The 24,833-nt window shown below is 31.5% G+C and overlaps 1 protein-coding gene across 1 annotated transcript in view; it reads left to right on the plus strand.

Moving 5' to 3' along the window:
* LOC145263813 (late secretory pathway protein AVL9 homolog) overlaps positions 1–23,810 on the plus strand; it is a 106,221-nt gene extending 82,411 nt beyond the window's left edge. The window contains exons 9-15 of the mRNA XM_080120877.1: positions 7,162–7,296; positions 8,439–8,574; positions 10,936–11,016; positions 16,860–16,974; positions 17,566–17,619; positions 19,152–19,240; positions 21,600–23,810. Of these exons, the coding sequence (XP_079977003.1) occupies positions 7,162–7,296; positions 8,439–8,574; positions 10,936–11,016; positions 16,860–16,974; positions 17,566–17,619; positions 19,152–19,240; positions 21,600–21,718 (729 nt within the window). The 3' untranslated portion in view covers positions 21,719–23,810. The remainder of the gene's footprint in view (positions 1–7,161; positions 7,297–8,438; positions 8,575–10,935; positions 11,017–16,859; positions 16,975–17,565; positions 17,620–19,151; positions 19,241–21,599) is intronic.
* The last annotated feature ends 1,023 nt before the right edge of the window (positions 23,811–24,833 follow it).

A 24,833-nucleotide genomic window follows, 5' to 3' on the forward strand; every position in this document is an offset into this window, starting at 1 on the left:
TTGTCTATGCTGTAGCCTGTGCCAATCAACTGTCAACCAAAGATAACATCATAGGAGCAAAGTGTAGTATTTGTTCTGATACTACATTTCACCTTTTCTGTCCTCTATGATGTCATAGTGTCACCTAACAATTTTTTTTTTTTATTTACTAGTAGACCACCTGGCGTTGCCCGATCATAAAATATGCATAAATATTATATCTCCATACATAATAAAATGACTGCGGAAATTCCTCTCTGGACCAAAGTATCGTAGGTTGCAACAACAGATGCCACATCTAGGCTAATAGCCATTATCTTATGTAGCTTTCGAACAGCATTTATGACACATTCAATCATTATGATAAAATGCTACATTGCATCCTACAAGCAATACCATCACAATCGCAACTTCTTTAGAGGAAGGAGTCTTTATTTATCTCTAAATATTTAGCCCTACCACTGGAAGGAATTCTACACATTTCACAGATTCTGTTCTTACACCGGCCATAACTGGCTATTACATACATAATCTTTCCTATTTCAGATTCATAAATAAAGGCTCTCTCACCAAAATTTGTCCATTCGGATTAGCTGAGCTCCAACAATTCTCATATTTCAGAATGCAATTCTTCACTTTATAAACAAACGCTTACTAACATTAAAATATGGTGTCGCTAAGAGACAGGTTAAAACGTCTTCGTCAAACTAATAAATACATTGACCAGCCCTTATGATCGACTTTATATACCATTAAACACACTGTGTGTACATTGATGTTTCAAACCAACGCGTTTCATATCTACTTATATATTGAAGCTTTTAGCTCCCAATTATTTGCTTCCAATTTCTCCAGAACAAAAAAAAAAATTAGCAAATAACAAATTAAAAATATATGGAAGTTTATTTGCAAATTATTTTATCTTTTCCATATGTTTTAATGACATTTATAAGTAAGAAATGCAGAAGTTTATTAAACGAAATATACCGGACTTATTTTTTGCTAACTATTTTATTTCTTGGTGGTCACTACTTATCAAGGCCTGGAAGCCACTCACGGATAATGGTTATTGCAAGTAAAGTACGTTACTGTGGAGATTTAATGAAGTGTTTACTTATGAGGGCGGTTCATTAGGAATTTGTTAACGTCTGACTTGAAGACATCCAAGTTGTAGTCAGGTGGGAAGCAGGCAGACGGAACAGAGTTCCACAGGCGTGCAATTCTGCAACAACTTTTAATAAAATTTTGTAATTTTTTTTTCCTTAGAAACAAAGCATAATAAAATACATACGATTATTTAGAAGTTAAACTCTTCGATAAATAAATATATATGAAATGCATCAGTTTAAAACCTCACAAACTTACACAAGCACACAAATATAACTATACTGACGTGGACTAAATTTGCATTTCTTTTATTATTATTATGCTGAAAAAAAGTAAGTTTAGTGAACGAAAAAATCCAAACTTACTTTTTGCCAACAATTATATTTAGCTCCAAAATAAAAAAAATCAAAACAAAAATATACGAAAGTTTATTTAGAAATTATTTTATCTTTTCATTGTGATTTGACAACATTTATAAGTAAAAAATACGGAAGTTTATTGAACAAACTAAAACGAATTTATTTTTGGCCAACTTTTTTTATTTTTACAACATATTTCTTTTAATGAAATTCCATAATTTCCGTTTTTTTTTTTTTTTTTTTTTTGACGTCACAAGTTGTAATAACATGCACGCAATTGATTAGAAGCTAAACTCTTCAATACGTACATTTACATGAAACGCGTCAGTTAAAAACATCACAAATCTGCACAAACACACAAAATATAACTATAATGACGTGTTAACCTGAACTAAGTTGAACAGGTTAGCTCCCAAATGTTTGTATTTTTAAAATTATGCCGAAAATAAAAATATGGAAGTTTATTGAACAAAATAAAATGAACTTATTTTTGCCAACAATTTTACTTCTGCAACATTTATTTTGTTTCCTCGGCTAAATTGAAGAGGTTAGCTCCCTAAAAACTTTTTTTTTAAAAATTATTATGCCTAAACAAAACATACTGAATTTTATTGAACGAAATAAAGCAAACTTTTTTTTTAACTATTGTATTTCAGTACCTTATTTCTTTTATTCAAATTCTGTAATTTATTTATTTTTTATTTATTTTATTTTATTCATTTTTTATTCATTTTATTTTATTTATTTTTTATTCATTTTATTTTATTTATTTTTTATTCATTTTATTTTATTTATTTTTTATTCATTTTATTTTATTTATTTTTTATTTATTTTTTTATTTATTTTATTTTATTAATTTATTTTTTATTTATTTTATTTTATTCATTTTTTATTCATTTTATTTTATTCATTTTATTTTATTTATTTTTTATTTATTTTTTTATTTATTTTATTTTATTAATTTATTTTTTATTTATTTTATTTTATTTTTTATTTTATTTCATTTATTTTATTTTTTTGAAACAAATCATAAAAAAAACATGCAATTATTTGGAAGCAAAGCTCTTCAATAATAAATATATGAAATGTGTCCATTTAAAACATCACCAATCTACACAAGTACACAAAATATAAGAACGTGTAAAATACATAAATGTTTATAGATTCACACACACTATTTGTTTTTTCAATTAGGCTTTTCCTGTTTGTGGAAATCTGGCTATAGTTATCAAATTGGCATTTTTTCTGAAAGATTCAGCTTCAAATATTTAGCAGAGTCTGGCAACCCAGTTAAGGTCAGCTCTTGGACATGTTTATCCTTTTAGAACCTTTAAAACATGCATAACTTTCAGATTGCAAATTAATTAAAAAAAAGATTGGTGGACCTAAACAATGTTGCCTCCCACCATTTTTTTTTTTTTTTTTTTTCACCGATTCGTTAATTTTACAGGTGATCTTCAGTGCTTACAGGCCTAAATTTGGAAGTATAACATTCTACTAGAATGAACTCCCACTTATTTTTCATTTTCAATTTTTCGCAAATTTTTACAACGCTTATCATAGATTACACGCTTATCTTTCACATTACCAAAATATCTTGGAAAAAATTGAATGCACCTTACCGATAGAAAAGGGAAACATTTAACAGCTAGGGGCAGCATTAACAACTGACGTGGAAAACAGTGTGTTTCATTTATTAAAACATTATCATTACAAATTGATCCCCAACTATTACAGTCATTAAAAATACAACCTTAAATATTTTTTTTTTTTATCGGACAATTAAGCCCGTATTCCATGATAATCATCGGAAAAAATTACGACAAAGTTAAATAGAAAAAAATTAAAGACTATAGGAATCCTTGTTCAGGTTTGCAGCAGTGTGTGTTTGTTTCTTTTCCTCGTGACTCAATGTTGACACGTTAGGTGAAAGCACGGATTAATCACAGCACGTAATCAAATCCCTATGTTAAGAATGGGTTTATAGATACTAACGTTGTTACTTCAACATGGTACATTCATTTTGCCCATGGCCACCAGTACCCGCTATTTTACTGGGCTGGCAGTAGCTGCCACTAACAACCGTAGTTTGTTTTTGTTTTATCTTTTTGTTTTTTACAGGTGATATGGGGGGCATACTTCCACTGGGTCCTGCTAGTTTTGATTAATGCAAAATTTTTATCTACTTATATATAAAAGGCACTTTGTGTGTGTGTGTGTGTGTGAGTTCGTTCCCTATAGATTCCAAAACGACCAGGCCGATTTTTTTTTTTAAATTTCACACATATGTACCTTATGTGCCTGGGGGTGTTTTTAGATAGGTTTTATATCGGAATACCTCTGATAAGTATAAAAAAATTGATAATCAAATAAATCTGATTAAAGAAGAAACGGTCCAATTTTGGTCAAAGTTAACACTTATGCAGCCTACCAACATAATTGCATTCAAGAAGTTTTATCACCACACAAGCAGAATGGCTTGGCCTACAGCAGTAGGTTCTTTGATAAGACAGAGGCGCCTTCAAAATGAACACTTCTGTTTAATTGGACCATTGTACTTGTGCATTTTAAACTTAATTCAAATCATTATATAAAATTAAAAATAATTTCATAAAATCAACAGTAGGTTCTCTACAGTGCAATGTAGACTACTATGAATTGTGGACTGTCACTGAGGGGAGCCATATGAAGCTTCCTCCCAGTGTACAGCAGAGAGTTCCTGACTAGAGCAGGCAATAAATTGATTTGATTGACGAATGAACGATTTCACCGATTTCAATGACAATAAAAGTATCCTCTCTAAATCCCGAGCAATATCGGGTCACCCTGCTAGTTTATTATAAACAGAAATGCTGTAGATATTAAACGTGACATTAAATTCCTTTTTAAAAAAAAAAAAAAAAAAAAAATGAGACCTGTGCATGCGAGTTTTATGTTTTTTTCTAAACAGTTCACTTCTTTTTAAGTAAAAAAAAAAAAAAAATACTCAGGCTGAGATCGAAACCAAAACCTAAAGACAGTGAGTCAAGTATGATTACCATTCAGCTAGCATGATACGCTCTTTTAAAAGGTGTTTTCAAACCAACTTATACTTAACATGTGCAATCATGAAACAATAAGCAAACAGAAAAATCCAACCATTCCCATGTACCAATTTTTACCTCTTAGAAGCCCTTTCTCCAGATGAAAACCTATTAAATGTTTTCCATATGTCTGGATATCCTATATACCAAATTTTAAGTCTGTAGATCAAAGATTTGTTGAGTACATAGGTTGAGAAGTGTCCTCTCACACACACACATTCTCACTTTTATTGATATATAGATTTCATTATTATCTTTGTTCACCCCCATACAAGGCATATTGCCGCTGAAACATAAGGGGTTACTGTGATAAGGGCCATATTTATACGAGGTTGTCCTAGGAAGTTGTGTAACAAAATATGGTCATCACATCTTGGCAAAAACCTCAAATAGAAAATCTTTAAATCGACAATATAATACACCCGCCTCTATGGCTCGGGAACATGGACATTTTCCAAAAAGCTAGAAGCATGCCTGAATGGTACATATACCTGCCTTCTCATGAGATCCTTACATCTTTCATGAAAGGCTCCTCCAATCAAACAATAAATCTATCGTGAACTTCCATTAGCAAAGCAAGAAGTGTTCAGTTTGCAGGCCATTGTTATTGAGCAGTAAATGAAATTCTTCCTTCCTTCCTTCCTTCCTTCTGTGGAACCTACTACCGACTCCAGAGATAGAATGCTTACATATCCACATCATTGCAAGGAACGTCAGTGTTGAGAGGCAGGAGCTGGAAGCAGTCGTGCCGGTCCAGGATATTTGGCATGAGCATGTAAACTCCATCATTTCGACTACAGCCGAAAGATGATGATGTGTAGCAAGATGTTTGCTCACGTCAGTTAAATTTCTGCATACTGGTACAGTTTGGGAAAACTGGGAGCAAGGTGGGAGTTCCAAAAGCAAGCACTCTGAGGAAAGAAGCTATTAGCGTTGAAGTTTTTTTTTTTTTTTTTTTTTTTCCAGCATCTGGGAAATTTCTACAAGGGGTGGGATTTTGCTGCCAGTTAAGTTTGTCGTGTGTTTTTATGGCAGTGGAGTAAAAGTGCGGTAAGTTCATTGGAGCACATTCCATGGAAGTACATTATAAAACAAGCACAAGAATGCAACTTTGTGTCAATGGTTCAGGAGCTGAAGCTTGGAAGACAATGTGAGACCTACTAGGTCAGAGACTCTTTGACATTTTTAATTCCCATTAATGGAGTAATGGTTTATTTCCTTTTTCTGATAGCATAATCTTTTCTTGAGATCACAATGTTCTAATTCATCCGTATTATTTAGCAATATCGAATGATCCCCTGTTCAAGCCCGAGCGTACTCCACCATTTAATTTTAATTTTTTTTATTAATGAGTTTAATTTATGATAAAAGAAGAGATATGATTTACAATTGCCGCAAATCATTTCATCGTTTGCATATTTTAAAACTAATCAGAATTTAATAATCTGAAGTGACTTTTCCAGGGCATTCATCGTCAAGCTCAAATATCAGCTGATGTGATATTGTAAACAGAATTTGATCAACTATTATTTTAAAAAGTTTTTTGCAAATTAGTCTACTGTGCAAATTATTCATCGTAACATATAATAACCAATAGAGGATTAATTCTAAAATAATACATATGCAATCTGCATAAATTAAAATATCATGTTTAAGTGTATTGTATGACTGGGCAACTCCGGGCTACCAACTAGTATATGTATGTATAATATATATATATATATAGCGTGAGTGATTATAGCTATACTGTTTTGGTCTGTATTTCTTAAAAGTAGTAAAAATTGTTATGAATAATAATCTCAATGAATATACATTGATGCCTTCTGGGTGTGTGTGTGTGTGTGTGTATATATATATATATATATATATATATATATATATAATGATATAAAGCTTGAATTGAATTTAGGCATGCACTGACTTTGTATTCATCCATCCAAACAAAGATTTTACTCATTATAAACCATCCTTAATGTATGTTAACTAGGGCTATGACAACAGCATATTCTTTTCATTTTCTTGACTCTCAAGTGTGTATCTGTTATCTTATATGCTTTTATATAGAGTGGTTAGTTGGTTGGTTGTTTTTGTTTTATGGCATATCAACCCTTTTTAGGTTATTTAATGCTGAATCTAGTGATTTTGAAGAAAAAATTTTTAATAGAATATATTTGTTGTTTTCAAGTCGGTTTCTATTTAACCCATAGTTGGGACCCTAACAGGTACTACTGGGCCAAAGTGGACTTGGGAGCAATGGCAATTAAAGGGTGGCTCCACACTCCCCAAAGCTCGCAAGCTGGGGCTTCACCATCGGATATAGTTTAAGGTCATATCCAGGACCTATATAGAGTGACGTGGTTCTCAATTGATTAACTGTGTCAAATATACTCGAGTCAAAACAATGAAAAGAATATGCTGTTGTCATAGCCCTAATGATTACTATTTCCTGTTAATTTAAGTGTTATGTGACCAGCAGTTTAAGAGTTTATCAGTTAAATATTTACACATAGACACACACACACACACACACACATGCATTTAACTTTTCATTTTAATTATTAGTTAGTTGATGAATGCAAAAAAACAAAATCTGTCTCTTACGATTTAAAAAAAAATGTTATTTTTATTTGCAGGGCTGCCTCTGTCACCCGTACTTGTCGCTACAGTTTTATGACCTGCTTGAAGATATCAATGTCCGAGGTTTTGTGATTGGAGCTACAAATATCTTATTCAAACAGCGGAAGCATCTCACAGATGTTGTTGTCGAGGTAGATTATTTTTTAGCTTTCGTAGTGGTTGTTCAGAAAAATCTATATTATGTACATACCTACGATTTTACTAAATGCGTACAACCAAAACTATTCCCGATCATTGTATGACTGACTGCTCCTGCTGTTTGTTGTATAGAAACGTGTAAAGTTGTTTGAATCAGCAGGAGCCAGATCGGATTTTGATCGTACATAAGAGTATTTAGTAAAATTGTACGACTGTTTTTCCCTGCTGCTGATTTGCTATTAAAGCAACTTTTACACGGACGAGCTACTAGGTTCGTCAGTGCAAAAAAACATCTTGTATTATTAAAATAAACAATAGTCAATAATATGGTAACTTTAAAAAATGCTTGAGAAAACTTTATAAAATGATTTCCTTTGCTTTTTCTTTTTTTGTCAATGTGCGGTGCTTGTCCATCCTGCAAAGGGTGTTTATTCTGAAAGTCGTTCTTAACATGGGCAGGTTGGTGTCATTCAAACTTTTCCATTCAAATAATGGCCCTCGCTATGTAACGTTTATATCCCCCTCCTTCCCCAAAGAGAGGGACCATAGATTAGAGCTCAGACGAGCATTTACCATGAAAATAAAAATAGAGCAGAAACAGGCTCGCAATGACTCTTTTGTGGGGAAAAAAGGTTGTAGGCAAGAGAAAAGGGCCTCACCTACTAGGTTTCGATCCTGGTTTAGAAAAACAACCAATTAAATCGGTAGAAAAGTCACAAGTGACGATTGGAAAAGAGCTGATCATTAATTTTGTCAAAAATGAGGCTTTACTACAAAGTGAAGAACAGTGGGAGACAACGTCAGAGAGATGGGTTACTTTTGTACACGTGAGTGAGAAAGATAGTTTGTCCTGCTACACCTAGTTGCATTGTGAGTACCCGACTTCATTTTGGGGATTGCAACTGAAACCGGCTTTTCCTGCCTGAAGTCTCGTAAACTAGGAGGCAGAAAATCTCTGTCCAGAAGTCACAGGGGTTCATTGACTCTGTTCTGGGGGGGGTCATCTCTGACCCTTAAGTTGTCACTCAAACTTTTCCATTCAATTAACGGCCCTCGTTATGTAACACATATCCCTCCCTTCCTCAATAACTTTTATCAAAATAGTTTTTTTTTTTTTTTTTTTTTTTTTTTGCAGATCAACGATGGGCGCATTGTTTTCAATGATTTTGAACTGAAAAAACAGTTGAACCTGACTACGACGGATTTGCGGTTTGCAGATTTCCTTGTGAAAATCGTCACAGACGGCAAAAGTCTCTTCCTCGATGGGACAGGTATTTCTCACCCTTGAAATTGTTTTTAAAACCAACAATGTGTCTCGGACAATTAGTGGACTGGGTTGAAAATCATAGTTTTCCATGGTTAAAAGTAGAAGACGAAACGATGAGAAATAATCCAGCTTTTTTTTTTTTTTTCATTAATTTTCTTACAGTCGGCATAAAGTAGAATATATTTATGGAAAGTAACTTTACAAGTTTCATTCATGACGGAAATCATCAGCGTGGATGTATGGTTTGCGATTGCTTTTATATCTATCAGGTTGACAAGAAAGTTGTGGTTTTTAACTTTTAGATTCTGATGAATATATCTCGACTCAAACAAAAATTTAGTGATTGAAATAAGCACCATCAGAATTAACACTTTTCCCAACGCAAAACAAGTGTATTTATGCCAGTAACGTAAAAATCTGTCGTTCTGGTGGTGATGAAGTCTCTGAAGGTGTTTTTGATATCGCTTAGGTTTTTTAAGCATTTCTCATGCAGAAAGTTGTTAAGATGCTTGAAAAAGTTGTAGTCTGTGGATGAGGAGTTTAAGGAGTATGGCGGATGAGGCAGTTTCATAGTCCACTTTGTTCAATTTCTGCAGGGTTGGTTTAGCAATGTACAGTCAGGAGAAGAATTGGGCCTTTTCTGTTGACTAATGCTGGGTGTTGTTGTCGAAGTTTCTGATGCATTTCATCCATTTGTTGACTGTACTTCTCCGCCGTAATGGTTTCACCTGCGTTCAAAAAACTAATGAATGAGACCGGTTGAAGACCACCAAACAGTCAGCATGACCTTCTTTTGGTGTAACTCTGTCTCTGGGAAGTGTTCTGCAGCTTCGTTGGCATCTAACCACTGAGCTGAGCATCACCGGTTGTTGTAAAGAACCCACTTTTTATTGTAAGTCACAACCCAGTCAAGAAATGGTCATTCTTGTTGCAGAAAAGAAAAGATGACACTTCATCACGGCGTTTCTTTTGGTTGTCATTGAATTTGTGAGTCACTAGTTTATCAAGTTTTTTTGTCTTTCCAATCTTTCAAGTGGTTAGAAATCATCGTATATGTTACGTCTAATTCAGAAGCAAGTTCTTGAACAATTGTTGTGCATGGATTGGCATCGACTAAGGCTTTTAATCATTATCAACATCCGATGACCGTCCACTACACTCATAATCTTCAAGACTTTCATTGCTGCCATGAAATTTCTTAAATCACCATTGTGCTGTGTGTTCAGTAGTGATTCCTGGGTCAAACGCTTCGTTGATATTGCAAGCTGTTTCAGCAACTTTTCGGCCTAGTTTGAGTTGAAATGAGAAAATTGTGCGAATTTGTTTTTTCTTTTTTGTTTTTTTTTTGTTTTTTTTTTTTTTTTGTTTTTTTTTGTTTTTTTTTTTTTTTTTTTTTTTTTTGTTTTTTTTTGTTTTTTTCTTTTTTGTTTTTTCTTTTTTGTTTTTTCTTTTTTTTTTTTTTTTTTTTTTTTTTTTTTTTTTCACATCTTATATTCAATGTTCTGACGTGTGGATTTTCTTGGGCTCAGAGTAAAAGTTGTCTGAAGTTCAGTGTCACCTGGGATTTTTGTCTTTACAGACATCTGCTTTTTTTAAACTGCTTAAACTACCTTCGGATGTTCTTCTGAATGCACACTGCACTGTAATCGCTGATTTAGTTTTTGCAAGCTCAAGAACGCAAAACGCTTTCTGTTGATGAGTCACCATTTCTTTTTTTTTTTTTTTCGCTGTCATTGCCAGATGCAGGAGTCATGTGACAATCATAAACAAAAGGGGAAATCTAATCTTTCAAAAACTCCCTCCCTCATTCTGATTCCACTGTGAAAAATTTCCCCCACTCTTTATCTGTGCCTAAATCAAAACGTGGATTCCATGAACAAAGCTTCTTTCTTAGAACTGCACGCCTGTGGAACTCTGTTCCGTCTGCCTGCTTCCCACCTGACTACAACTTGGATGTGTTCAAGTCCAACGTTAACAAATTCCTAATGAACTGCCCTCTTAAGTAAACACTTCATTAAATCTCCACACTAACATACTGTACTTGCAATAACCCTTATCCCTGAGTGGCGTCCGGGCCTTGATAAGTCTGACCACCATGTAAAAAAAAAAAAAAAAAAAAAATACATTTACTTTCGAAATATTCGATCATGATATAGGGTCATTTTTTTTTTTTAAATCACCCTGGATAATAAATGGATGACCATTAAGCTATACACATGTTTCAGAGAAATACAAAAAGTTTGATCCTGTAGTATTTTTCTTATTATTGTCATATCATACATATAACTAATAGCTACGAGAAGGTTTGGAACTATTTAAATTCTTTTTTTTTTTTTTTTTTTTTTTTTTTTTTTCCTCATTTCAGAATGGGAAGGCGGAGATGAATGGGTCCGAGCTCAATTCAAAGAATACATTCTTGCATTGCTGTCAAGTGTGCAGAAAGATGGTAAGCGTTACCCGAATTTGATATCGTGATAAGCATGGGGTTCGTGGAAGACCAGGCTGATAAATATGGGGAAAGGGGGTATGTTGTTTTCACCTGGTTGGTTGAGTAGTTTACAAACTAGGAGTGAATACCATGAAAAAATTGAAGCTGCTGGATACGTGATTAGTCTCTGCTGCGACATGTATTTTAATTTGAAAGATAAACTGCCATGATCGATGTGCTCTAGCAAGGGTGATAACTTTCGATTTTCTTCAGTCCAAGGGAAATAACAGTTTAGGTTATACCGTGGCTACCGAGAAAGAAGGCCGATGCACATGACAGCGTAACGTCACTTCCTAATTAAGTTGTAGGTATAGACACTTCCGGTATTCAACCACGTGGTCATGCTAACAGGCATAAAAAAATATGGCTACCAATATGGGTTACCGATTGTCCATGTATGTTCTAAAGAAAAAGACCAATTCTCCATTCGGAAAATAATTATTATAATTGCACATTTGGGATAATTTTAATCAAAATATCGTAAGTGAATTCGTGTTTGAACTTTTATTTTTATTGGAGAAAGTCGAATATTTAATTTTATTCATTTTTTTTTACTGCAAAACAAACAATTTTTTGGGTTTGTATTATTGTACACATAGAATCGAAAAAGTTGTCAAAAAAACAAATATATAACAAATAAATGTTATCAAAAGCAAGATAAGTTACTTTTCTACCAAACTGGATATATTTTTTGTGTTTTATTCAATGTAACATATTTATTCAGCTCGAAAAACATACATTGTTTACCGATGTATTGGAAAATTCAAAATGGCGCCTGACTCTCTTAACACGGTAAGTTCGGGAAAAGGTGTTATAAATAATAAACTAGACAAAATACTATTAAAAAACCCACCTAATATATGTCAACCTATGTCATGGTAATATATATTGAGCTAGTTTCTAACAGTATTTTGTCTAGTTTTATATTTATAGCACCTTTCCCCAAACTTGCCGTGTTAAAGAGAGAGTCGGGCGCCATTTTGAATTTTCTAATACATCGGTAAACACAGTATGTTTTTTGAGCTGAATAAATGTTACATTAAATAAAAACACTGAAAACATATCCAGTTAGGTAGAAAAGTAACTTATCTTGCCTTTGATAACATTTATTTATTTGTTTTTTGACAACTTTTTCTAATCTGTGTGTACAGTAATACAAATCCCAATTTTTTTATATATTTTGAGTCCGTTCTTTTAATAATAAATAAAACTTTTCACTGAGTATTCTCAAATATTTTAAAGTAAGCATTTTTCACGGCAGTGTTTTTTTGTTTTTTTTATACGATTGGTGAATTATCAATATTTAGCACGGGCAAAACTTCAATTGTTTGTTTTTTATAACATTTTAACTGTAAATAATTAACATAACGAGTTTGTTTTACTGTACACATAGATTTGAAAAAGTTGTCAAAAAACAAATATATAGCAAATAAATGTTATCAAAGGCAAGATAAGTTACAAACATGCTGACATTTTTCTTTTTAAAATATATTGATAAACATTGTATGATTTTCGAAGCGATTACACGTTTTAAAGTTAGTAAAACCACTAAAAACCTTCCCAGATAGGTAGAAGAGTAACTTATCTTGCCTTTGATAACATTTATTTGTGATATATTTGTTTTTTGACAACTTTTTCGAATCTGTGTACAGTAATACAAACCTAAAATTTAATTTAACTTGAAAATAATATTTAAAATACATGTGCGTACACTGCACAAGCACCCTTATTATCATAATAATAATAATAATAAAAAAACTGGTGTAGATGACATCGACTGGAGCCACACGACACCAACTAGCTGTAAAGGGTCAGAGAGGATGGAAAGACCGAGGTGAGAGAGTACTGACCAAATCTCCACTGGAAGTGTGCAATTCAAATCTGGTACCTTGGGGAGGCATTTTGTCACCCAAACCCCAGGAAACACCAATGGCCGATGCCAATGAGAAATCAGTGACAACGGCTGTTGCAATAACATGCAATCATCTGCACAAGTGGGCAAAAGGTGGAGAACACTGGAAATCTGTGGAGACTTGTTACTTGGTCTCCAGGGAACACCACAGGTTTCTGCCAGTGAGCAATCACTGTTGATGGCTTGTGAGACAACTAATACGCTACACATTTTGATGAAAAACATGGGGGAAAAATGGACATAGAAGAACAGAAAACCAAAACTTTAAATATAATTTCTGTATTTAAAGTAATAGTTATTTAAATATTTCAACATATAATCTTGTGGAGAAAATCCAGCTTCCCAATAAGGGGCACTCTGGATAGGAACAAAAATAATCTGTCATGAAAGATTTATTCTCCACCGACCGAAGACAGAAAAGGTAAAGTTTAGCATCAAAACAGATACTACACTGCTCCTGTTCCGAAGGCCAAAAAATATTTGTTTAATGCTTCTTTAATTGTTTGTTCCCTAAATTCATAATTCAGTTTTATCAGTATTAAATTGTATATTGCTTTAAAATTACGTAATTTTACATAGATAATGTTTATATTTTATATTGATTAAAGTTCAGTTTAAGTATTAGTCGAACTGTGTTCTTTTTTCTTTTTAAAAATGTTTTATTGCTCTTTTTCAAATGGCCTTCATAGTATTGACAGTCTGACAAATCTTACCTACATTGCCTGCAGACCTTCTTACTCTCGGTGGCCGTGATTATACGCAGCTAACATACTTCCTAATTTTTGACGTAGTGCTACAGGTAGCGGTGACAAGGCAAATCGGTTCCTTCACTTTTATTGTTCTTCAGTATTTTTATTGTGAATCGATTTATCGAAATAAAATATAAGAAAAGGACATTATTATTTCAATAATGCCCTTTTCTTATATTTTAAACAAAATACAAAAGAAATTAACAAAATTATAAAAAGATAAAAATAACACAAATAGTCTTTATTTGCACCTTTCAATAACAAAATTAAAAAAATAAAAGTTTATATTTCATTTGAAATTTTATAAAAAAAATGTTTCTGAAATTATAAAAATATAAATATGTTTATGAAAGTATAATAGTAAAATCATTGAAATCAAAATAACAAATGAAATATTTCCAAAATAGTTGGCTTTGATTTTCTGCCATCACAGAAATTCTTGCAGATGACTATCAAAGTTTGCATCGTTAGTCTCTCTCATAATTTCAATAATTCTTAATTAAAATACGATTGAAAAAACTTTTCAATGATTATTAAATTTAAAAAAAAAAAAAATTGGAGAGATGTAAAAAAAAAAAAAAAAAAAAATTGGAGAGATGTAAAAAAAAAAAAAAAAAAAGATTGGAGAGATGTAAAAAAAAAAAAAAAAAGATTGGAGAGATGTAAAAAAAAAAAAAAAAAAAGATTGGAGAGATGTAAAAAAAAAAAAGATTGGAGAGATGTAATAAAAAAAAAAGATTGGAGAGATGTAAAAAAAAAAAAAAGATTGGAGAGATGTAATAAAAAAAAAAAGATTGGAGAGATGTAATAAAAAAAAAAGATTGGAGAGATGTAATAACAAAAAAAAAGATTGAAGAGATGTAATAAAAAAAAAAAAGATTGAAGAGATGTAATAATAAAAAAAGATTGGAGAGATGTAATAATAAAAAAAGATTGGAGAGATGTAATAAAAAAAAAAAGATTGGAGAGATGTAATAAAAAAAAAGATTGGAGAGATGTAATAAAAAAAAGATTGGAGAGATGTAATAAAAAAAAGATTGGAGAGATGTAATAAAAAAAAAAAAGATTGAAGAGATGTAATAAAAAAAAAGATTGGAGAGATGTAATAAAAAAAAAAAGATTGAAGAGATGTAATAAAAAAAAGATTGGAGAGATGTAATAAAAAAAAAAAAGATTGGAAAGATGTAATAAAAAAAAAAAGATTGGAGAGATGTAATAAAAAAAAAAGATTGGAGAGATGTAATAAAAAAAAAAAGATTGGAGAGATGTAATAAAAAAAAAAAGATTGGAGAGATGTAATAAAAAAAAAAGATTGGAGAGATGTAATAAAAAAAAAAGATTGGAGAGATGTAATAAAAAAAAAAAGATTGAAGAGATGTAATAAAAAAAAAAGATTGGAGAGATGTAATAAAAAAAAAAGATTGGAGAGATGTAATAAAAAAAAAAAGATTGGAGAGATGTAATAAAAAAAAAAAAGATTGGAGAGATGTAATAAAAAAAAAAAGATTGAAGAGATGTAATAAAAAAAAAAGATTGGAGAGATGTAATAAAAAAAAAAAGATTGGAGAGATGTAATAAAAAAAAAAAGATTGGAGAGATGTAATAAAAAAAAAAAAAGATTGGAGAGATGTAATAAAAAAAAAAGATTGGAGAGATGTAATAAAAAAAAAAAGATTGAAGAGATGTAATAAAAAAAAAAGATTGAAGAGATGTAATAAAAAAAAAAGATTGGAGAGATGTAATAAAAAAAAAAGATTGGAGAGATGTAATAAAAAAAAAAAAAGATTGAAGAGATGTAATAATAAAAAAAAAAGATTGGAGAGATGTAATAAAAAAAAAAAGATTGGAGAGATGTAATAAAAAAAAAAGATTGGAGAGATGTAATAAAAAAAAAAGATTGGAGAGATGTAATAAAAAAAAAAGATTGAAGAGATGTAATAAAAAAAAAAGATTGGAGAGATGTAATAAAAAAAAAAAGATTGGAGAGATGTAATAAAAAAAAAAGATTGGAGAGATGTAATAAAAAAAAAAGATTGGAGAGATGTAATAAAAAAAAAAGATTGGAGAGATGTAATAAAAAAAAAAGATTGGAGAGATGTAATAAAAAAAAGATTGGAGAGATGTAATAAAAAAAAGATTGGAGAGATGTAATAAAAAAAAAAGATTGGAGAGATGTAATAAAAAAAAAAGATTGGAGAGATGTAATAAAAAAAAGATTGGAGAGATGTAATAAAAAAAAAAGATTGGAGAGATGTAATAAAAAAAAAAAGATTGAAGAGATGTAATAAAAAAAAAAAGATTGAAGAGATGTAATAAAAAAAAAAGATTGAAGAGATGTAATAAAAAAAAAAAAGATTGGAGAGATGTAATAAAAAAAAAAAGATTGAAGAGATGTAATAAAAAAAAAAAGATTGGAGAGATGTAATAAAAAAAAGATTGGAGAGATGTAATAAAAAAAAGATTGGAGAGATGTAATAAAAAAAAGATTGGAGAGATGTAATAAAAAAAAGATTGGAGAGATGTAATAAAAAAAAGATTGAAGAGATGTAATAAAAAAAAGATTGGAGAGATGTAATAAAAAAAAAAGATTGGAGAGATGTAATAAAAAAAAAAAGATTGAAGAGATGTAATAAAAAAAAAAAGATTGAAGAGATGTAATAAAAAAAAAAGATTGAAGAGATGTAATAAAAAAAAAAAAGATTGGAGAGATGTAATAAAAAAAAAAAAGATTGAAGAGATGTAATAAAAAAAAAAGATTGGAGAGATGTAATATAAAAAAAAAAGATTGGAGAGATGTAATAAAAAAAAAAAAGATTGGAAAGATGTAATAAAAAAAAAAAGATTGAAGAGATGTAATATAAAAAAAAAGATTGGAGAGATGTAATAAAAAAAAAAAAAAAAGGTACATGTACAGGGGAGAGAAAAAAAAAGCAAAGGAACTGATTTACTTTGTCATCGCTTCCGGTAGCACTACTCTAGAAATTAAAAAATATGTTAGCTGACTATAATCATTCTTTATTTATTTATTTTTTTTTTTTTAATATTTTTTTAGATGAATTAATATAACTTGTTTTGTTTGATCATCTTGAACATCAAAATTCTGATTATCTGAATGTTTTTATGATCAAATTCATTCATAGATGAAAAATGCCAAGACGATTTCAATCAAGCTTTCATTCAAGCCTGGAAGACGACCCACAATTATCGATTGTGGCAGAGCAAAACCCATCCAGACATTGAAGAAATTTCTCCCATGTGAGTAATGTCCATGCAGAAACCTCTTTTTTATTTTTTCATTTTTGAAAGAGGTTAATGTAATTTGCTTCAAGCATTGTTTAGTGTGTATATATAAAGTTAACTTGTTTGCTACATTCTTGTTAAGACGGTTGGTTTAACTTTAACTATATGAAGGGAGTTCTTCGCCGCTATTAGAGCAAAATTCAAGGCACTTTATTATTAGTGAAAATCGAGGTGCTTCTTTGTTATTAGATCAAAATTTGAGGTGTTTTTTCATCAGTTGAGCAAAAATCGAAATCTTGAATTTCAACTAAAACTAATAATATCTATTGTCATGTCGCAGTAATCGACATATATACATCCCAGGGTTATACAGATTTTTAAAGAAAAAAAACAAACTTTGTGGGTGTTATGTATTTTTCAAATTTTAACTGGACATACAAAATTAATCTTTTCTATAATAGAAGACGATATTTGCTTATTAACAATCGATTTTTTAATTTTTCAATTTCCTTTTTGTTTTTCTAGTTTAAAATTTTTTTAATTATAATTTTTGGTTTTATTTTTTTATCAATTAAAATTTTATATGTATTTTTTTTTCTTTTACAGCCATCCTTTCCAAGGACAATTGAATATGAATGACCTCAAAGTGCGCCTGTCACAGTAAGTATCATGCACATTTTTTTTTTTTTTTTGTTTGGTCACATTGATAAGATCGGAGAGAAATAGATATTAAAAACAACAAAACTAAGATGTTACAATTTCACAAGTTTTCGGTGACAAGTTTCTTGAGTTTATTACCTTTGATAAGTTTATTGAGTTTACCTTTGATAAGTTTATACAAACATTTGGGTACTTATACAGTTTAATCAAGACATTAAAAAATGAAATTATTGAAAAAAAGTTATTTTACGAACCTGTTATGTTTTCTTTGAAAAAAAAATTTCACTTAATTTGATCAAGTAGTTTGGATTTTTTTTTTTATACAGAGAAAAATCAAATTTGAACGAGATCAATCATATCGTCGCCATTTGCCTATTTACGGACAGAAAAAAAATGATTAACAAAGGATAAAATAAAAAAAAGATTAAAAAAGGACGTATAAACTCTTAATATAAGTGAAAAAAAAAAAACCCTAAAATATTTATTCATGTATTTTTTTTTTTTTTTTTTTTTTTTTTTTTGGCCATGTTTCAAAATAATCTTGTCAAATTTTGACAAAGTTTAAGCGGTAATTGGAGTTATCTCCCCTGGATACTACCTGATCGATCTCATTAAAATTTGATTTTATTCTGAAAAAAAAAAATAAACTACTTGATTAAATTGATTTTTTTGTTTGTTTGTTTGTTTTTTTTTGTATAAAAACTTAATTCCATAATTACGTAAAATATAATTTTTTTTTTTTTCAATATTTTACTTTTTTTTTTTTTTTAAATGTCTTGACTAAACTGTACAAGTACCAAGATTTGTCAACTCCAGGTTAGATAAAATCTTGATTTATGACACGCTCTGAAGTCGCCATGTTTATAATAGCAAGAGTTGAACTATACTCATCTCCATTCCAGTACAGGGAAAGTCCAGTATAAGGCCCCTGAATGTGAGGAACTGGGGCTCCCTCAAAAGGGCTTTTTATCATGACTCGCGTCTTCAGTCTAAGATTGAGATGGAAAACGTGTGTATAATCAGTTAAACAATTTTTATTTATTTCAGTGCTTGTCTAGAAATCTCCCCTCCCCTGTCCATGAAAGAACAAAAGTAAAGAAAAATCTATCTGTTGGACATACTTGTAATGGAAAGAAAGTCATACTCCAAAAAGCACATAAATTGATCAAGTACTTTTATTTTTATAAAGAAAATCATTTTGAAATGAGTTTGAGTTTTTCCAATGGCCCCCTACCCCATGTTAAAAATTACTTTTCAAAATCTTATAAAAGTTTGAATTATTTCGATTTATCTTATTCCTTCAAGACTGATTTCAAGATGGCATCGCGAGATCGTCGCTCGTTGTTAAGCCATACAATTTGACTTATTTAAAACGAAAACTATTTTGATCAATTTACATTATTTTTTTGTGTTTGGTAATTTTTTTTTTCCATCATGGGTATGTACATCATACAGATTTTTCTCTACTTTTGTTTTGTCATTTGGGGGAGGAGTTCTGCAGAAGTACCTTTCACTTATTCTTTATTTTCCAGCACGATGCAGAGCACGGACAAAGGCAAGAAGATTAATGCAGCCGTCTCCCAAACGGGTAAATATGTGCTACAGACGGGCAAGGCAGTCGGTAAGTGTCTCTTTATCTTTGCCTCCTTCGCTACCACAAAATTAACAAGATCAGATATTCCGAGTAGTACCTGTCATGTCTACAAGATAAATTAATCTTTAAACCATCCATTGTCGACAATACCAGAATGCTCATAGCCGTTCAGCTGCCTGATTTCTACAGAGTTTATCTTTTTACGAAACACAAAGCAAACCGGTGGCAAGCAAGCCACATCCATAGAGGTGTTATGTTGTCGTATCATAAAATGAGCGTTTGTTGTATATTGGTTGAAATTGGAACGGAGATGATATATTAAAACGTGTCTATTTATAAAGGATTGAATGTTTAATTATCGTACCAGAGTTAATGTCGTTGTGTGTGTGTGTGTTCGTCTAGTGGTCTTTCTATTACATATGTTCATATGCTGTTAAGTGTGAATATGTGTGTGACATGTCATTTGAACATACCTTCTGCCATTTTGTTGGTCCATCTGGAAATTCTCGTCTGGGAGGGAGACTTGATACCTGTTTTTGGGGACGAAGATTTATTTCACTCCAAGGCAAGAAATTGGTTCTATAGTTTTTTATTCACCTTCCAGATCGATCACAGAAGAATGGAAACTGAATTTGGCCTGTGTGGTTTCTTCTTCTAGGTCTTATTTCTACCACGTCAGTGTTCGTTCCCACCCCCAGCAAAGGGGAGGAGACAACGGTGAAGCCGTCTGCTCTCTTCTAAGTCCCAAGCAAATCTCCTTGATTCAGCTAACCTGATCACATGACTCACACGCAATCCAATCAGCTGATCTTGACTTCCGGTCAATGTGTCTACACTATAATTCACACTCTCCCTCTCTCTCCATTCTCTAACAGAGGTAGTAACTCTAACAAATTACAAGTTTTCAACCCTAAACTGCATAAGGAGTAGATAGGTTCTGCCTATTGCCCGGCTTTCATACTCCTTTGCCTATTAGACAGATTGCAGAGGTGCAATCAGAGACTCAGCAGAGATACCCAGTGCTTGATCTTTTTTTCCTCACTGCGGCAATTAATGCTGTTAGCCACTTCCATCTCATTCCCTTCCTCTAAAACTGGGCATTTGGGGTAGCTTGATTGCCACACGTTTGCATGACGAGATGCTGAAAAACCTTCTACTTGAAGTTTCTTCCCTCAAACTAATAGATTTTGGAATTTCCTCCCATGTTTCTGTCGAACTCTGAATTTGGACGGAATTTCAAACAGAACCCTTCACGGGGGTAGCATGCTCTTGTTCCATCAGCCATGACTGGATAGAGATGCTAAGTAATTCGCAATTGTATTTTTCGATCATCAACACTGAGAATTGAACCTTCAACTTTCAGGAGAATATCACTTTTACAGTTGATTTTTCCAAGTACTCTAACTATTGTGCCACGAGTTCTTACAAGAGACAGATGAATCCAAATAATACGAATAACCAGTCCTCCTCTCAAAAATTCAGAAATGTGTGTATGTATATTTGTATGTTGGCCAAAAACTTTCGACAGACACAATGGATCCTGCCAAGATCGGTATCGTTTTAAAGCTGACGACAAATATCGAAAGATTGGCTAAAAACATTAATTCCTTCACCCTTAACTGGGCAGTTTCTACAAGAAGGGGTTGTTTTTTGCATCAACATTTTTGTAAAGTCATCGTCTTGGTTGGATTGACGACGCTTAATTTCAACGCTCAGGACTTCCGGCCGTGCAATGGAGACATCGGCTAAGACGTCACTTTTTTTTTTTTTTTTTTTTTTAACACCTCTCTCTACCCAAACTGCCTACTGTTGTTTTGATTTCCCTCCCTGCTACTCCCACTTTTTTACACCCCCGGGGTTCCTTACTACACCAGATACACACACTGGGTCAATGCTGGGCACCTCTGCTACTGTTGTTTTGATCCCCCCCCCCCGCCGAGTTCCTTACTTCGCCTGGCACCAACGCTAGTGTTTATATAAATAAAATTATACAATGATATAGCTCCACTCATTATTGAGCACTATTATATAAACAAAATAGTTTCATTAATAAAATTACAATAATACCATCATTTATACACACACACACACATATATATATATATATATATATATATATATATATATATACACACACACACACACAGTATTATTGGGACACTAACTTCTATGAAGGTTTTTTTTTTCTCCTTTTTGTCCAATATTACTGTGAGGTTTAATAGTTCCATTTTCCCTGTAGTAATTTCATAATGGATGGTGCATGACTTATTTCTGCTTATGGCATAAATTACTTTCAATTAATGTAACTCCAAACAACCATACCATAAAATTCTCTTGTTTGTTAAAAACTGTATCTTTAATGATTTTTTTAAAAATCTATTTTCAGGCGGTGCAATCACCTCGGCCAAGAGCGCCATGAGTTCCTGGCTAAGCAGCTTCACCACCGACTGGAAGCTGAATGATAAAGAACCCGCTACAGTCACAGCGACAAACTTGCCCGAGTGATTATCCCCAATCCCTCAGATCACTTCAGCCATAAACATCAGCTATTGTATGGAGAAAACGATGAAGACCTCAGTGTTTTATTTTGTCAGAATTTTTTTTTTTTTTTTTTAATCAAATTGCAAAAACTTAAAGTGGAATAAGGAATATATATCAGAGTCCAGCTTCTGGTCAGCTGATCCTTAATCTGATCGTTTGATTGGTTGGAATATTTAGTTATATAGTTTTGGTTTTTTTAATTCCACTCATTGTGTATACCAATCCTTTTTGTTTATAAGCTCAGTGCATGTTGAAAAACAGTAGTTACATCCCAAGATCCGAATATTTATTTTGGGTTTGTATTACTGTACACATAGATTCGAAAAAGTTGTCAAAAAACAAATACATAACAAATAAATGTTATCAAAGGTAAGATAAGTTACTTTTCTGCCAAACTGGATATATTTTTTGTGTTTTTATTCAATGTAACATATTTATTCAGCTCGAAAACCATACAGTGTTTACCGATGTATTGGAAAATTCAAGATGGCGTCTCTCACCCTCTTTAACACCGTAAGTATGGAAAAAAGTGTTATAAATAAAAAAAACTATACAAAATACTATTAAAAACCCGCCGAATATATGTCAACCTATGTCACGGTAACATATATTGAGCGAGTTTTTAACAGTATTTTATCCGGTTTTTTATTTATAACATCTTTTCCCACACTTACCGTGTTAAAGAGAGAATAAGACACCATCTTGAATGTTCCAATACATCGGTAAACACTGTATGGTTTTCGAGCTGAATAAACATGTTACATTGAATAAAAACACGAAAAATATATCCAGTTTGGTAGAAAAGTAACTTATCTTGCCTTTGATAACATTTATTTGTTATATATTTGTTTTTTAACAACTTTTTCGAATCTATGTGTACAGTAATACAAACCCTTTATTTTTAATGCAAAACAACTTCTCCAACATGTTAAAATTCAGTATATTTTTTACAAATGCAGAAACGAACTGTTATAATTATGCTAATACCATCTCTTTTCGTGCATATACTCCTCAGAAAAATTAGGAATTCTTTTTTTTAGATAGAAAAAATACATGACAATATAATGCTGCAAGAAGAAAAAAAAGGTTCATAGAAGACTTAACATTGTGTTTTTGTTCCAGCAGCTGTCTTTGTTCATATTTTCATGCCTTTTTTTCTATCTAAGCAAAGAATTTCTAATTTTTCTGAAGAGTATATGCATGAAAGGAGACTATATTGACATAATAACTATTTGTTTTTGCATAACAAAACGCATCTGTAAAAAAATGTACTGAAATTTTAATATGCTAGAGGAGCTGTTTTGCATGAAAAATAAGTATTTATATCTTGGAATGTAACTGTACTGTTATTCTTTTATATGTGCTCTGTTGTAATATTTAATAAACATTGAGCTTCTCAATAAAAAGGATTGGTGTACACAAAGAGTGAAATATAATTAAAAAAATAAAACATTTTTTACCAAAGTGAATATATGAATGAATGAAAATATTAACTACAGGTTCCAACCAATCAAGCAATGAGATTTAAGGTCAGCTGACTAGATGCTGGACTCTGATTGGTCAATTTATGCTGCTGCTGACAGTTCTCTGGAAATCCACTCTCTTCAGACTCCCTCATCTCACTACCGGTTATATCCACTCACACAAACACACACACATTGAAAGACATTTTTTTTTTTGTTTTTGTTTTAAATTTTATTTTGTTATTACTGTATATTCAATCAAATAAGATGCTGAGAATGACAAGAGACGTGTGTCAAAAGACGATGCTTAGCTGCATCTTATACAGGTTAAGCCGAACTTTCAGACTGCTATCGTCTTGTATAGACTTCCACATTAGAAGAGATAATCCTCTTTGCACTTTTCTCCCCTTTTTGGAGAGAGAGGGGGAGGTGCCGATCTTTTGTGGTGAGAGTTTCTTGTTTTATCTCATTAAATGTTGTGATATACTTTTGCAGAGACATCTATGAAAAAAAATCATCATACAATTTTAATTTAAAAAGAAAAAAAAAAACAACTGTGTGTGGATTTTAAAATAAAACTACTTAGAATAAAATCGGTAATTTTATTCTTTTTATATATTTATACAAAAAGATAAAGAATGAAAAAAAAAAAAAAGATGGAGAGGTAAGCTCACTTGATTATGGTCTGGATATTAGAATTGATCCTTTATATGTGCAGGTTTGATTCATATTGGAATCTGAATCTTCAAAAATTCCAAATTCAGTTTTTAGAGTGTATATAGCTGTTAAATACAAATTTGTATGTGTGTGTGTGTGTGTATATATATATATATATATATATATATATATATATATAACTAATTCATTTACTCACATAAATTAATATACGAAAATATAATTTTATGTGTAAATTTTCAGTGGTTACTTCAGAAGTGCTCAATATAGGTAGTAAGTTATAAAGATATATATGGCACTTAAGCTACACAGATTATTCTGCATTTCATTTTTGTGAGAATTTGTCAGGTTTATGACGAATTCTCATGAGAATGAAACGTGGAATATTCTAACTTAATTGCCATATATATGTTTGTAACTTGTGTATGTACGTATATATATATACACACGAGGTACCTTCAATAAATTTCCAGGCTTTTTTTGCACAAGCATTTAAAATTGTCATAGACTCTCAAACATTCAATGTTATTGCTATACATTTTATGAGATGACTGACCAATTTTTATGATTTCAGGTTAAAATGAACAGCTACAGCAGGAATACTTGATTGTCACAGCTGGTGAATTTCAAAAATGCAATCTGGGCGTGACGACACTTAAGAAGAAGAATATGTAATAAAATTCTATTGTAAACTTGAAAAAAATGTCACAGAAACATATGCATTGCTCTGGAAATTTTGGATGAATCGAGCATCAGTTTTTGAGTAGCATAAGAGATTCAAGGAAGGCAGAGAATCTGTGAGGAATGATGAGGTGTGGGAGGAGTAAGTAAGTCAGAACACCAGAGTTGATTGGCCAAATAAAGAATTTCATTGATAAGGACTGTCATGTGTCTATAGACAATAAGTGCAAAGTTTGATGTCAGTGTGGGAACTGTACGCA

Source organism: Euprymna scolopes, chromosome 39, assembly GCF_053919585.1.
Source record: "Euprymna scolopes isolate OS-2025 chromosome 39, ASM5391958v1, whole genome shotgun sequence".
NCBI classification, from domain to species: domain Eukaryota; kingdom Metazoa; phylum Mollusca; class Cephalopoda; order Sepiida; family Sepiolidae; genus Euprymna; species Euprymna scolopes.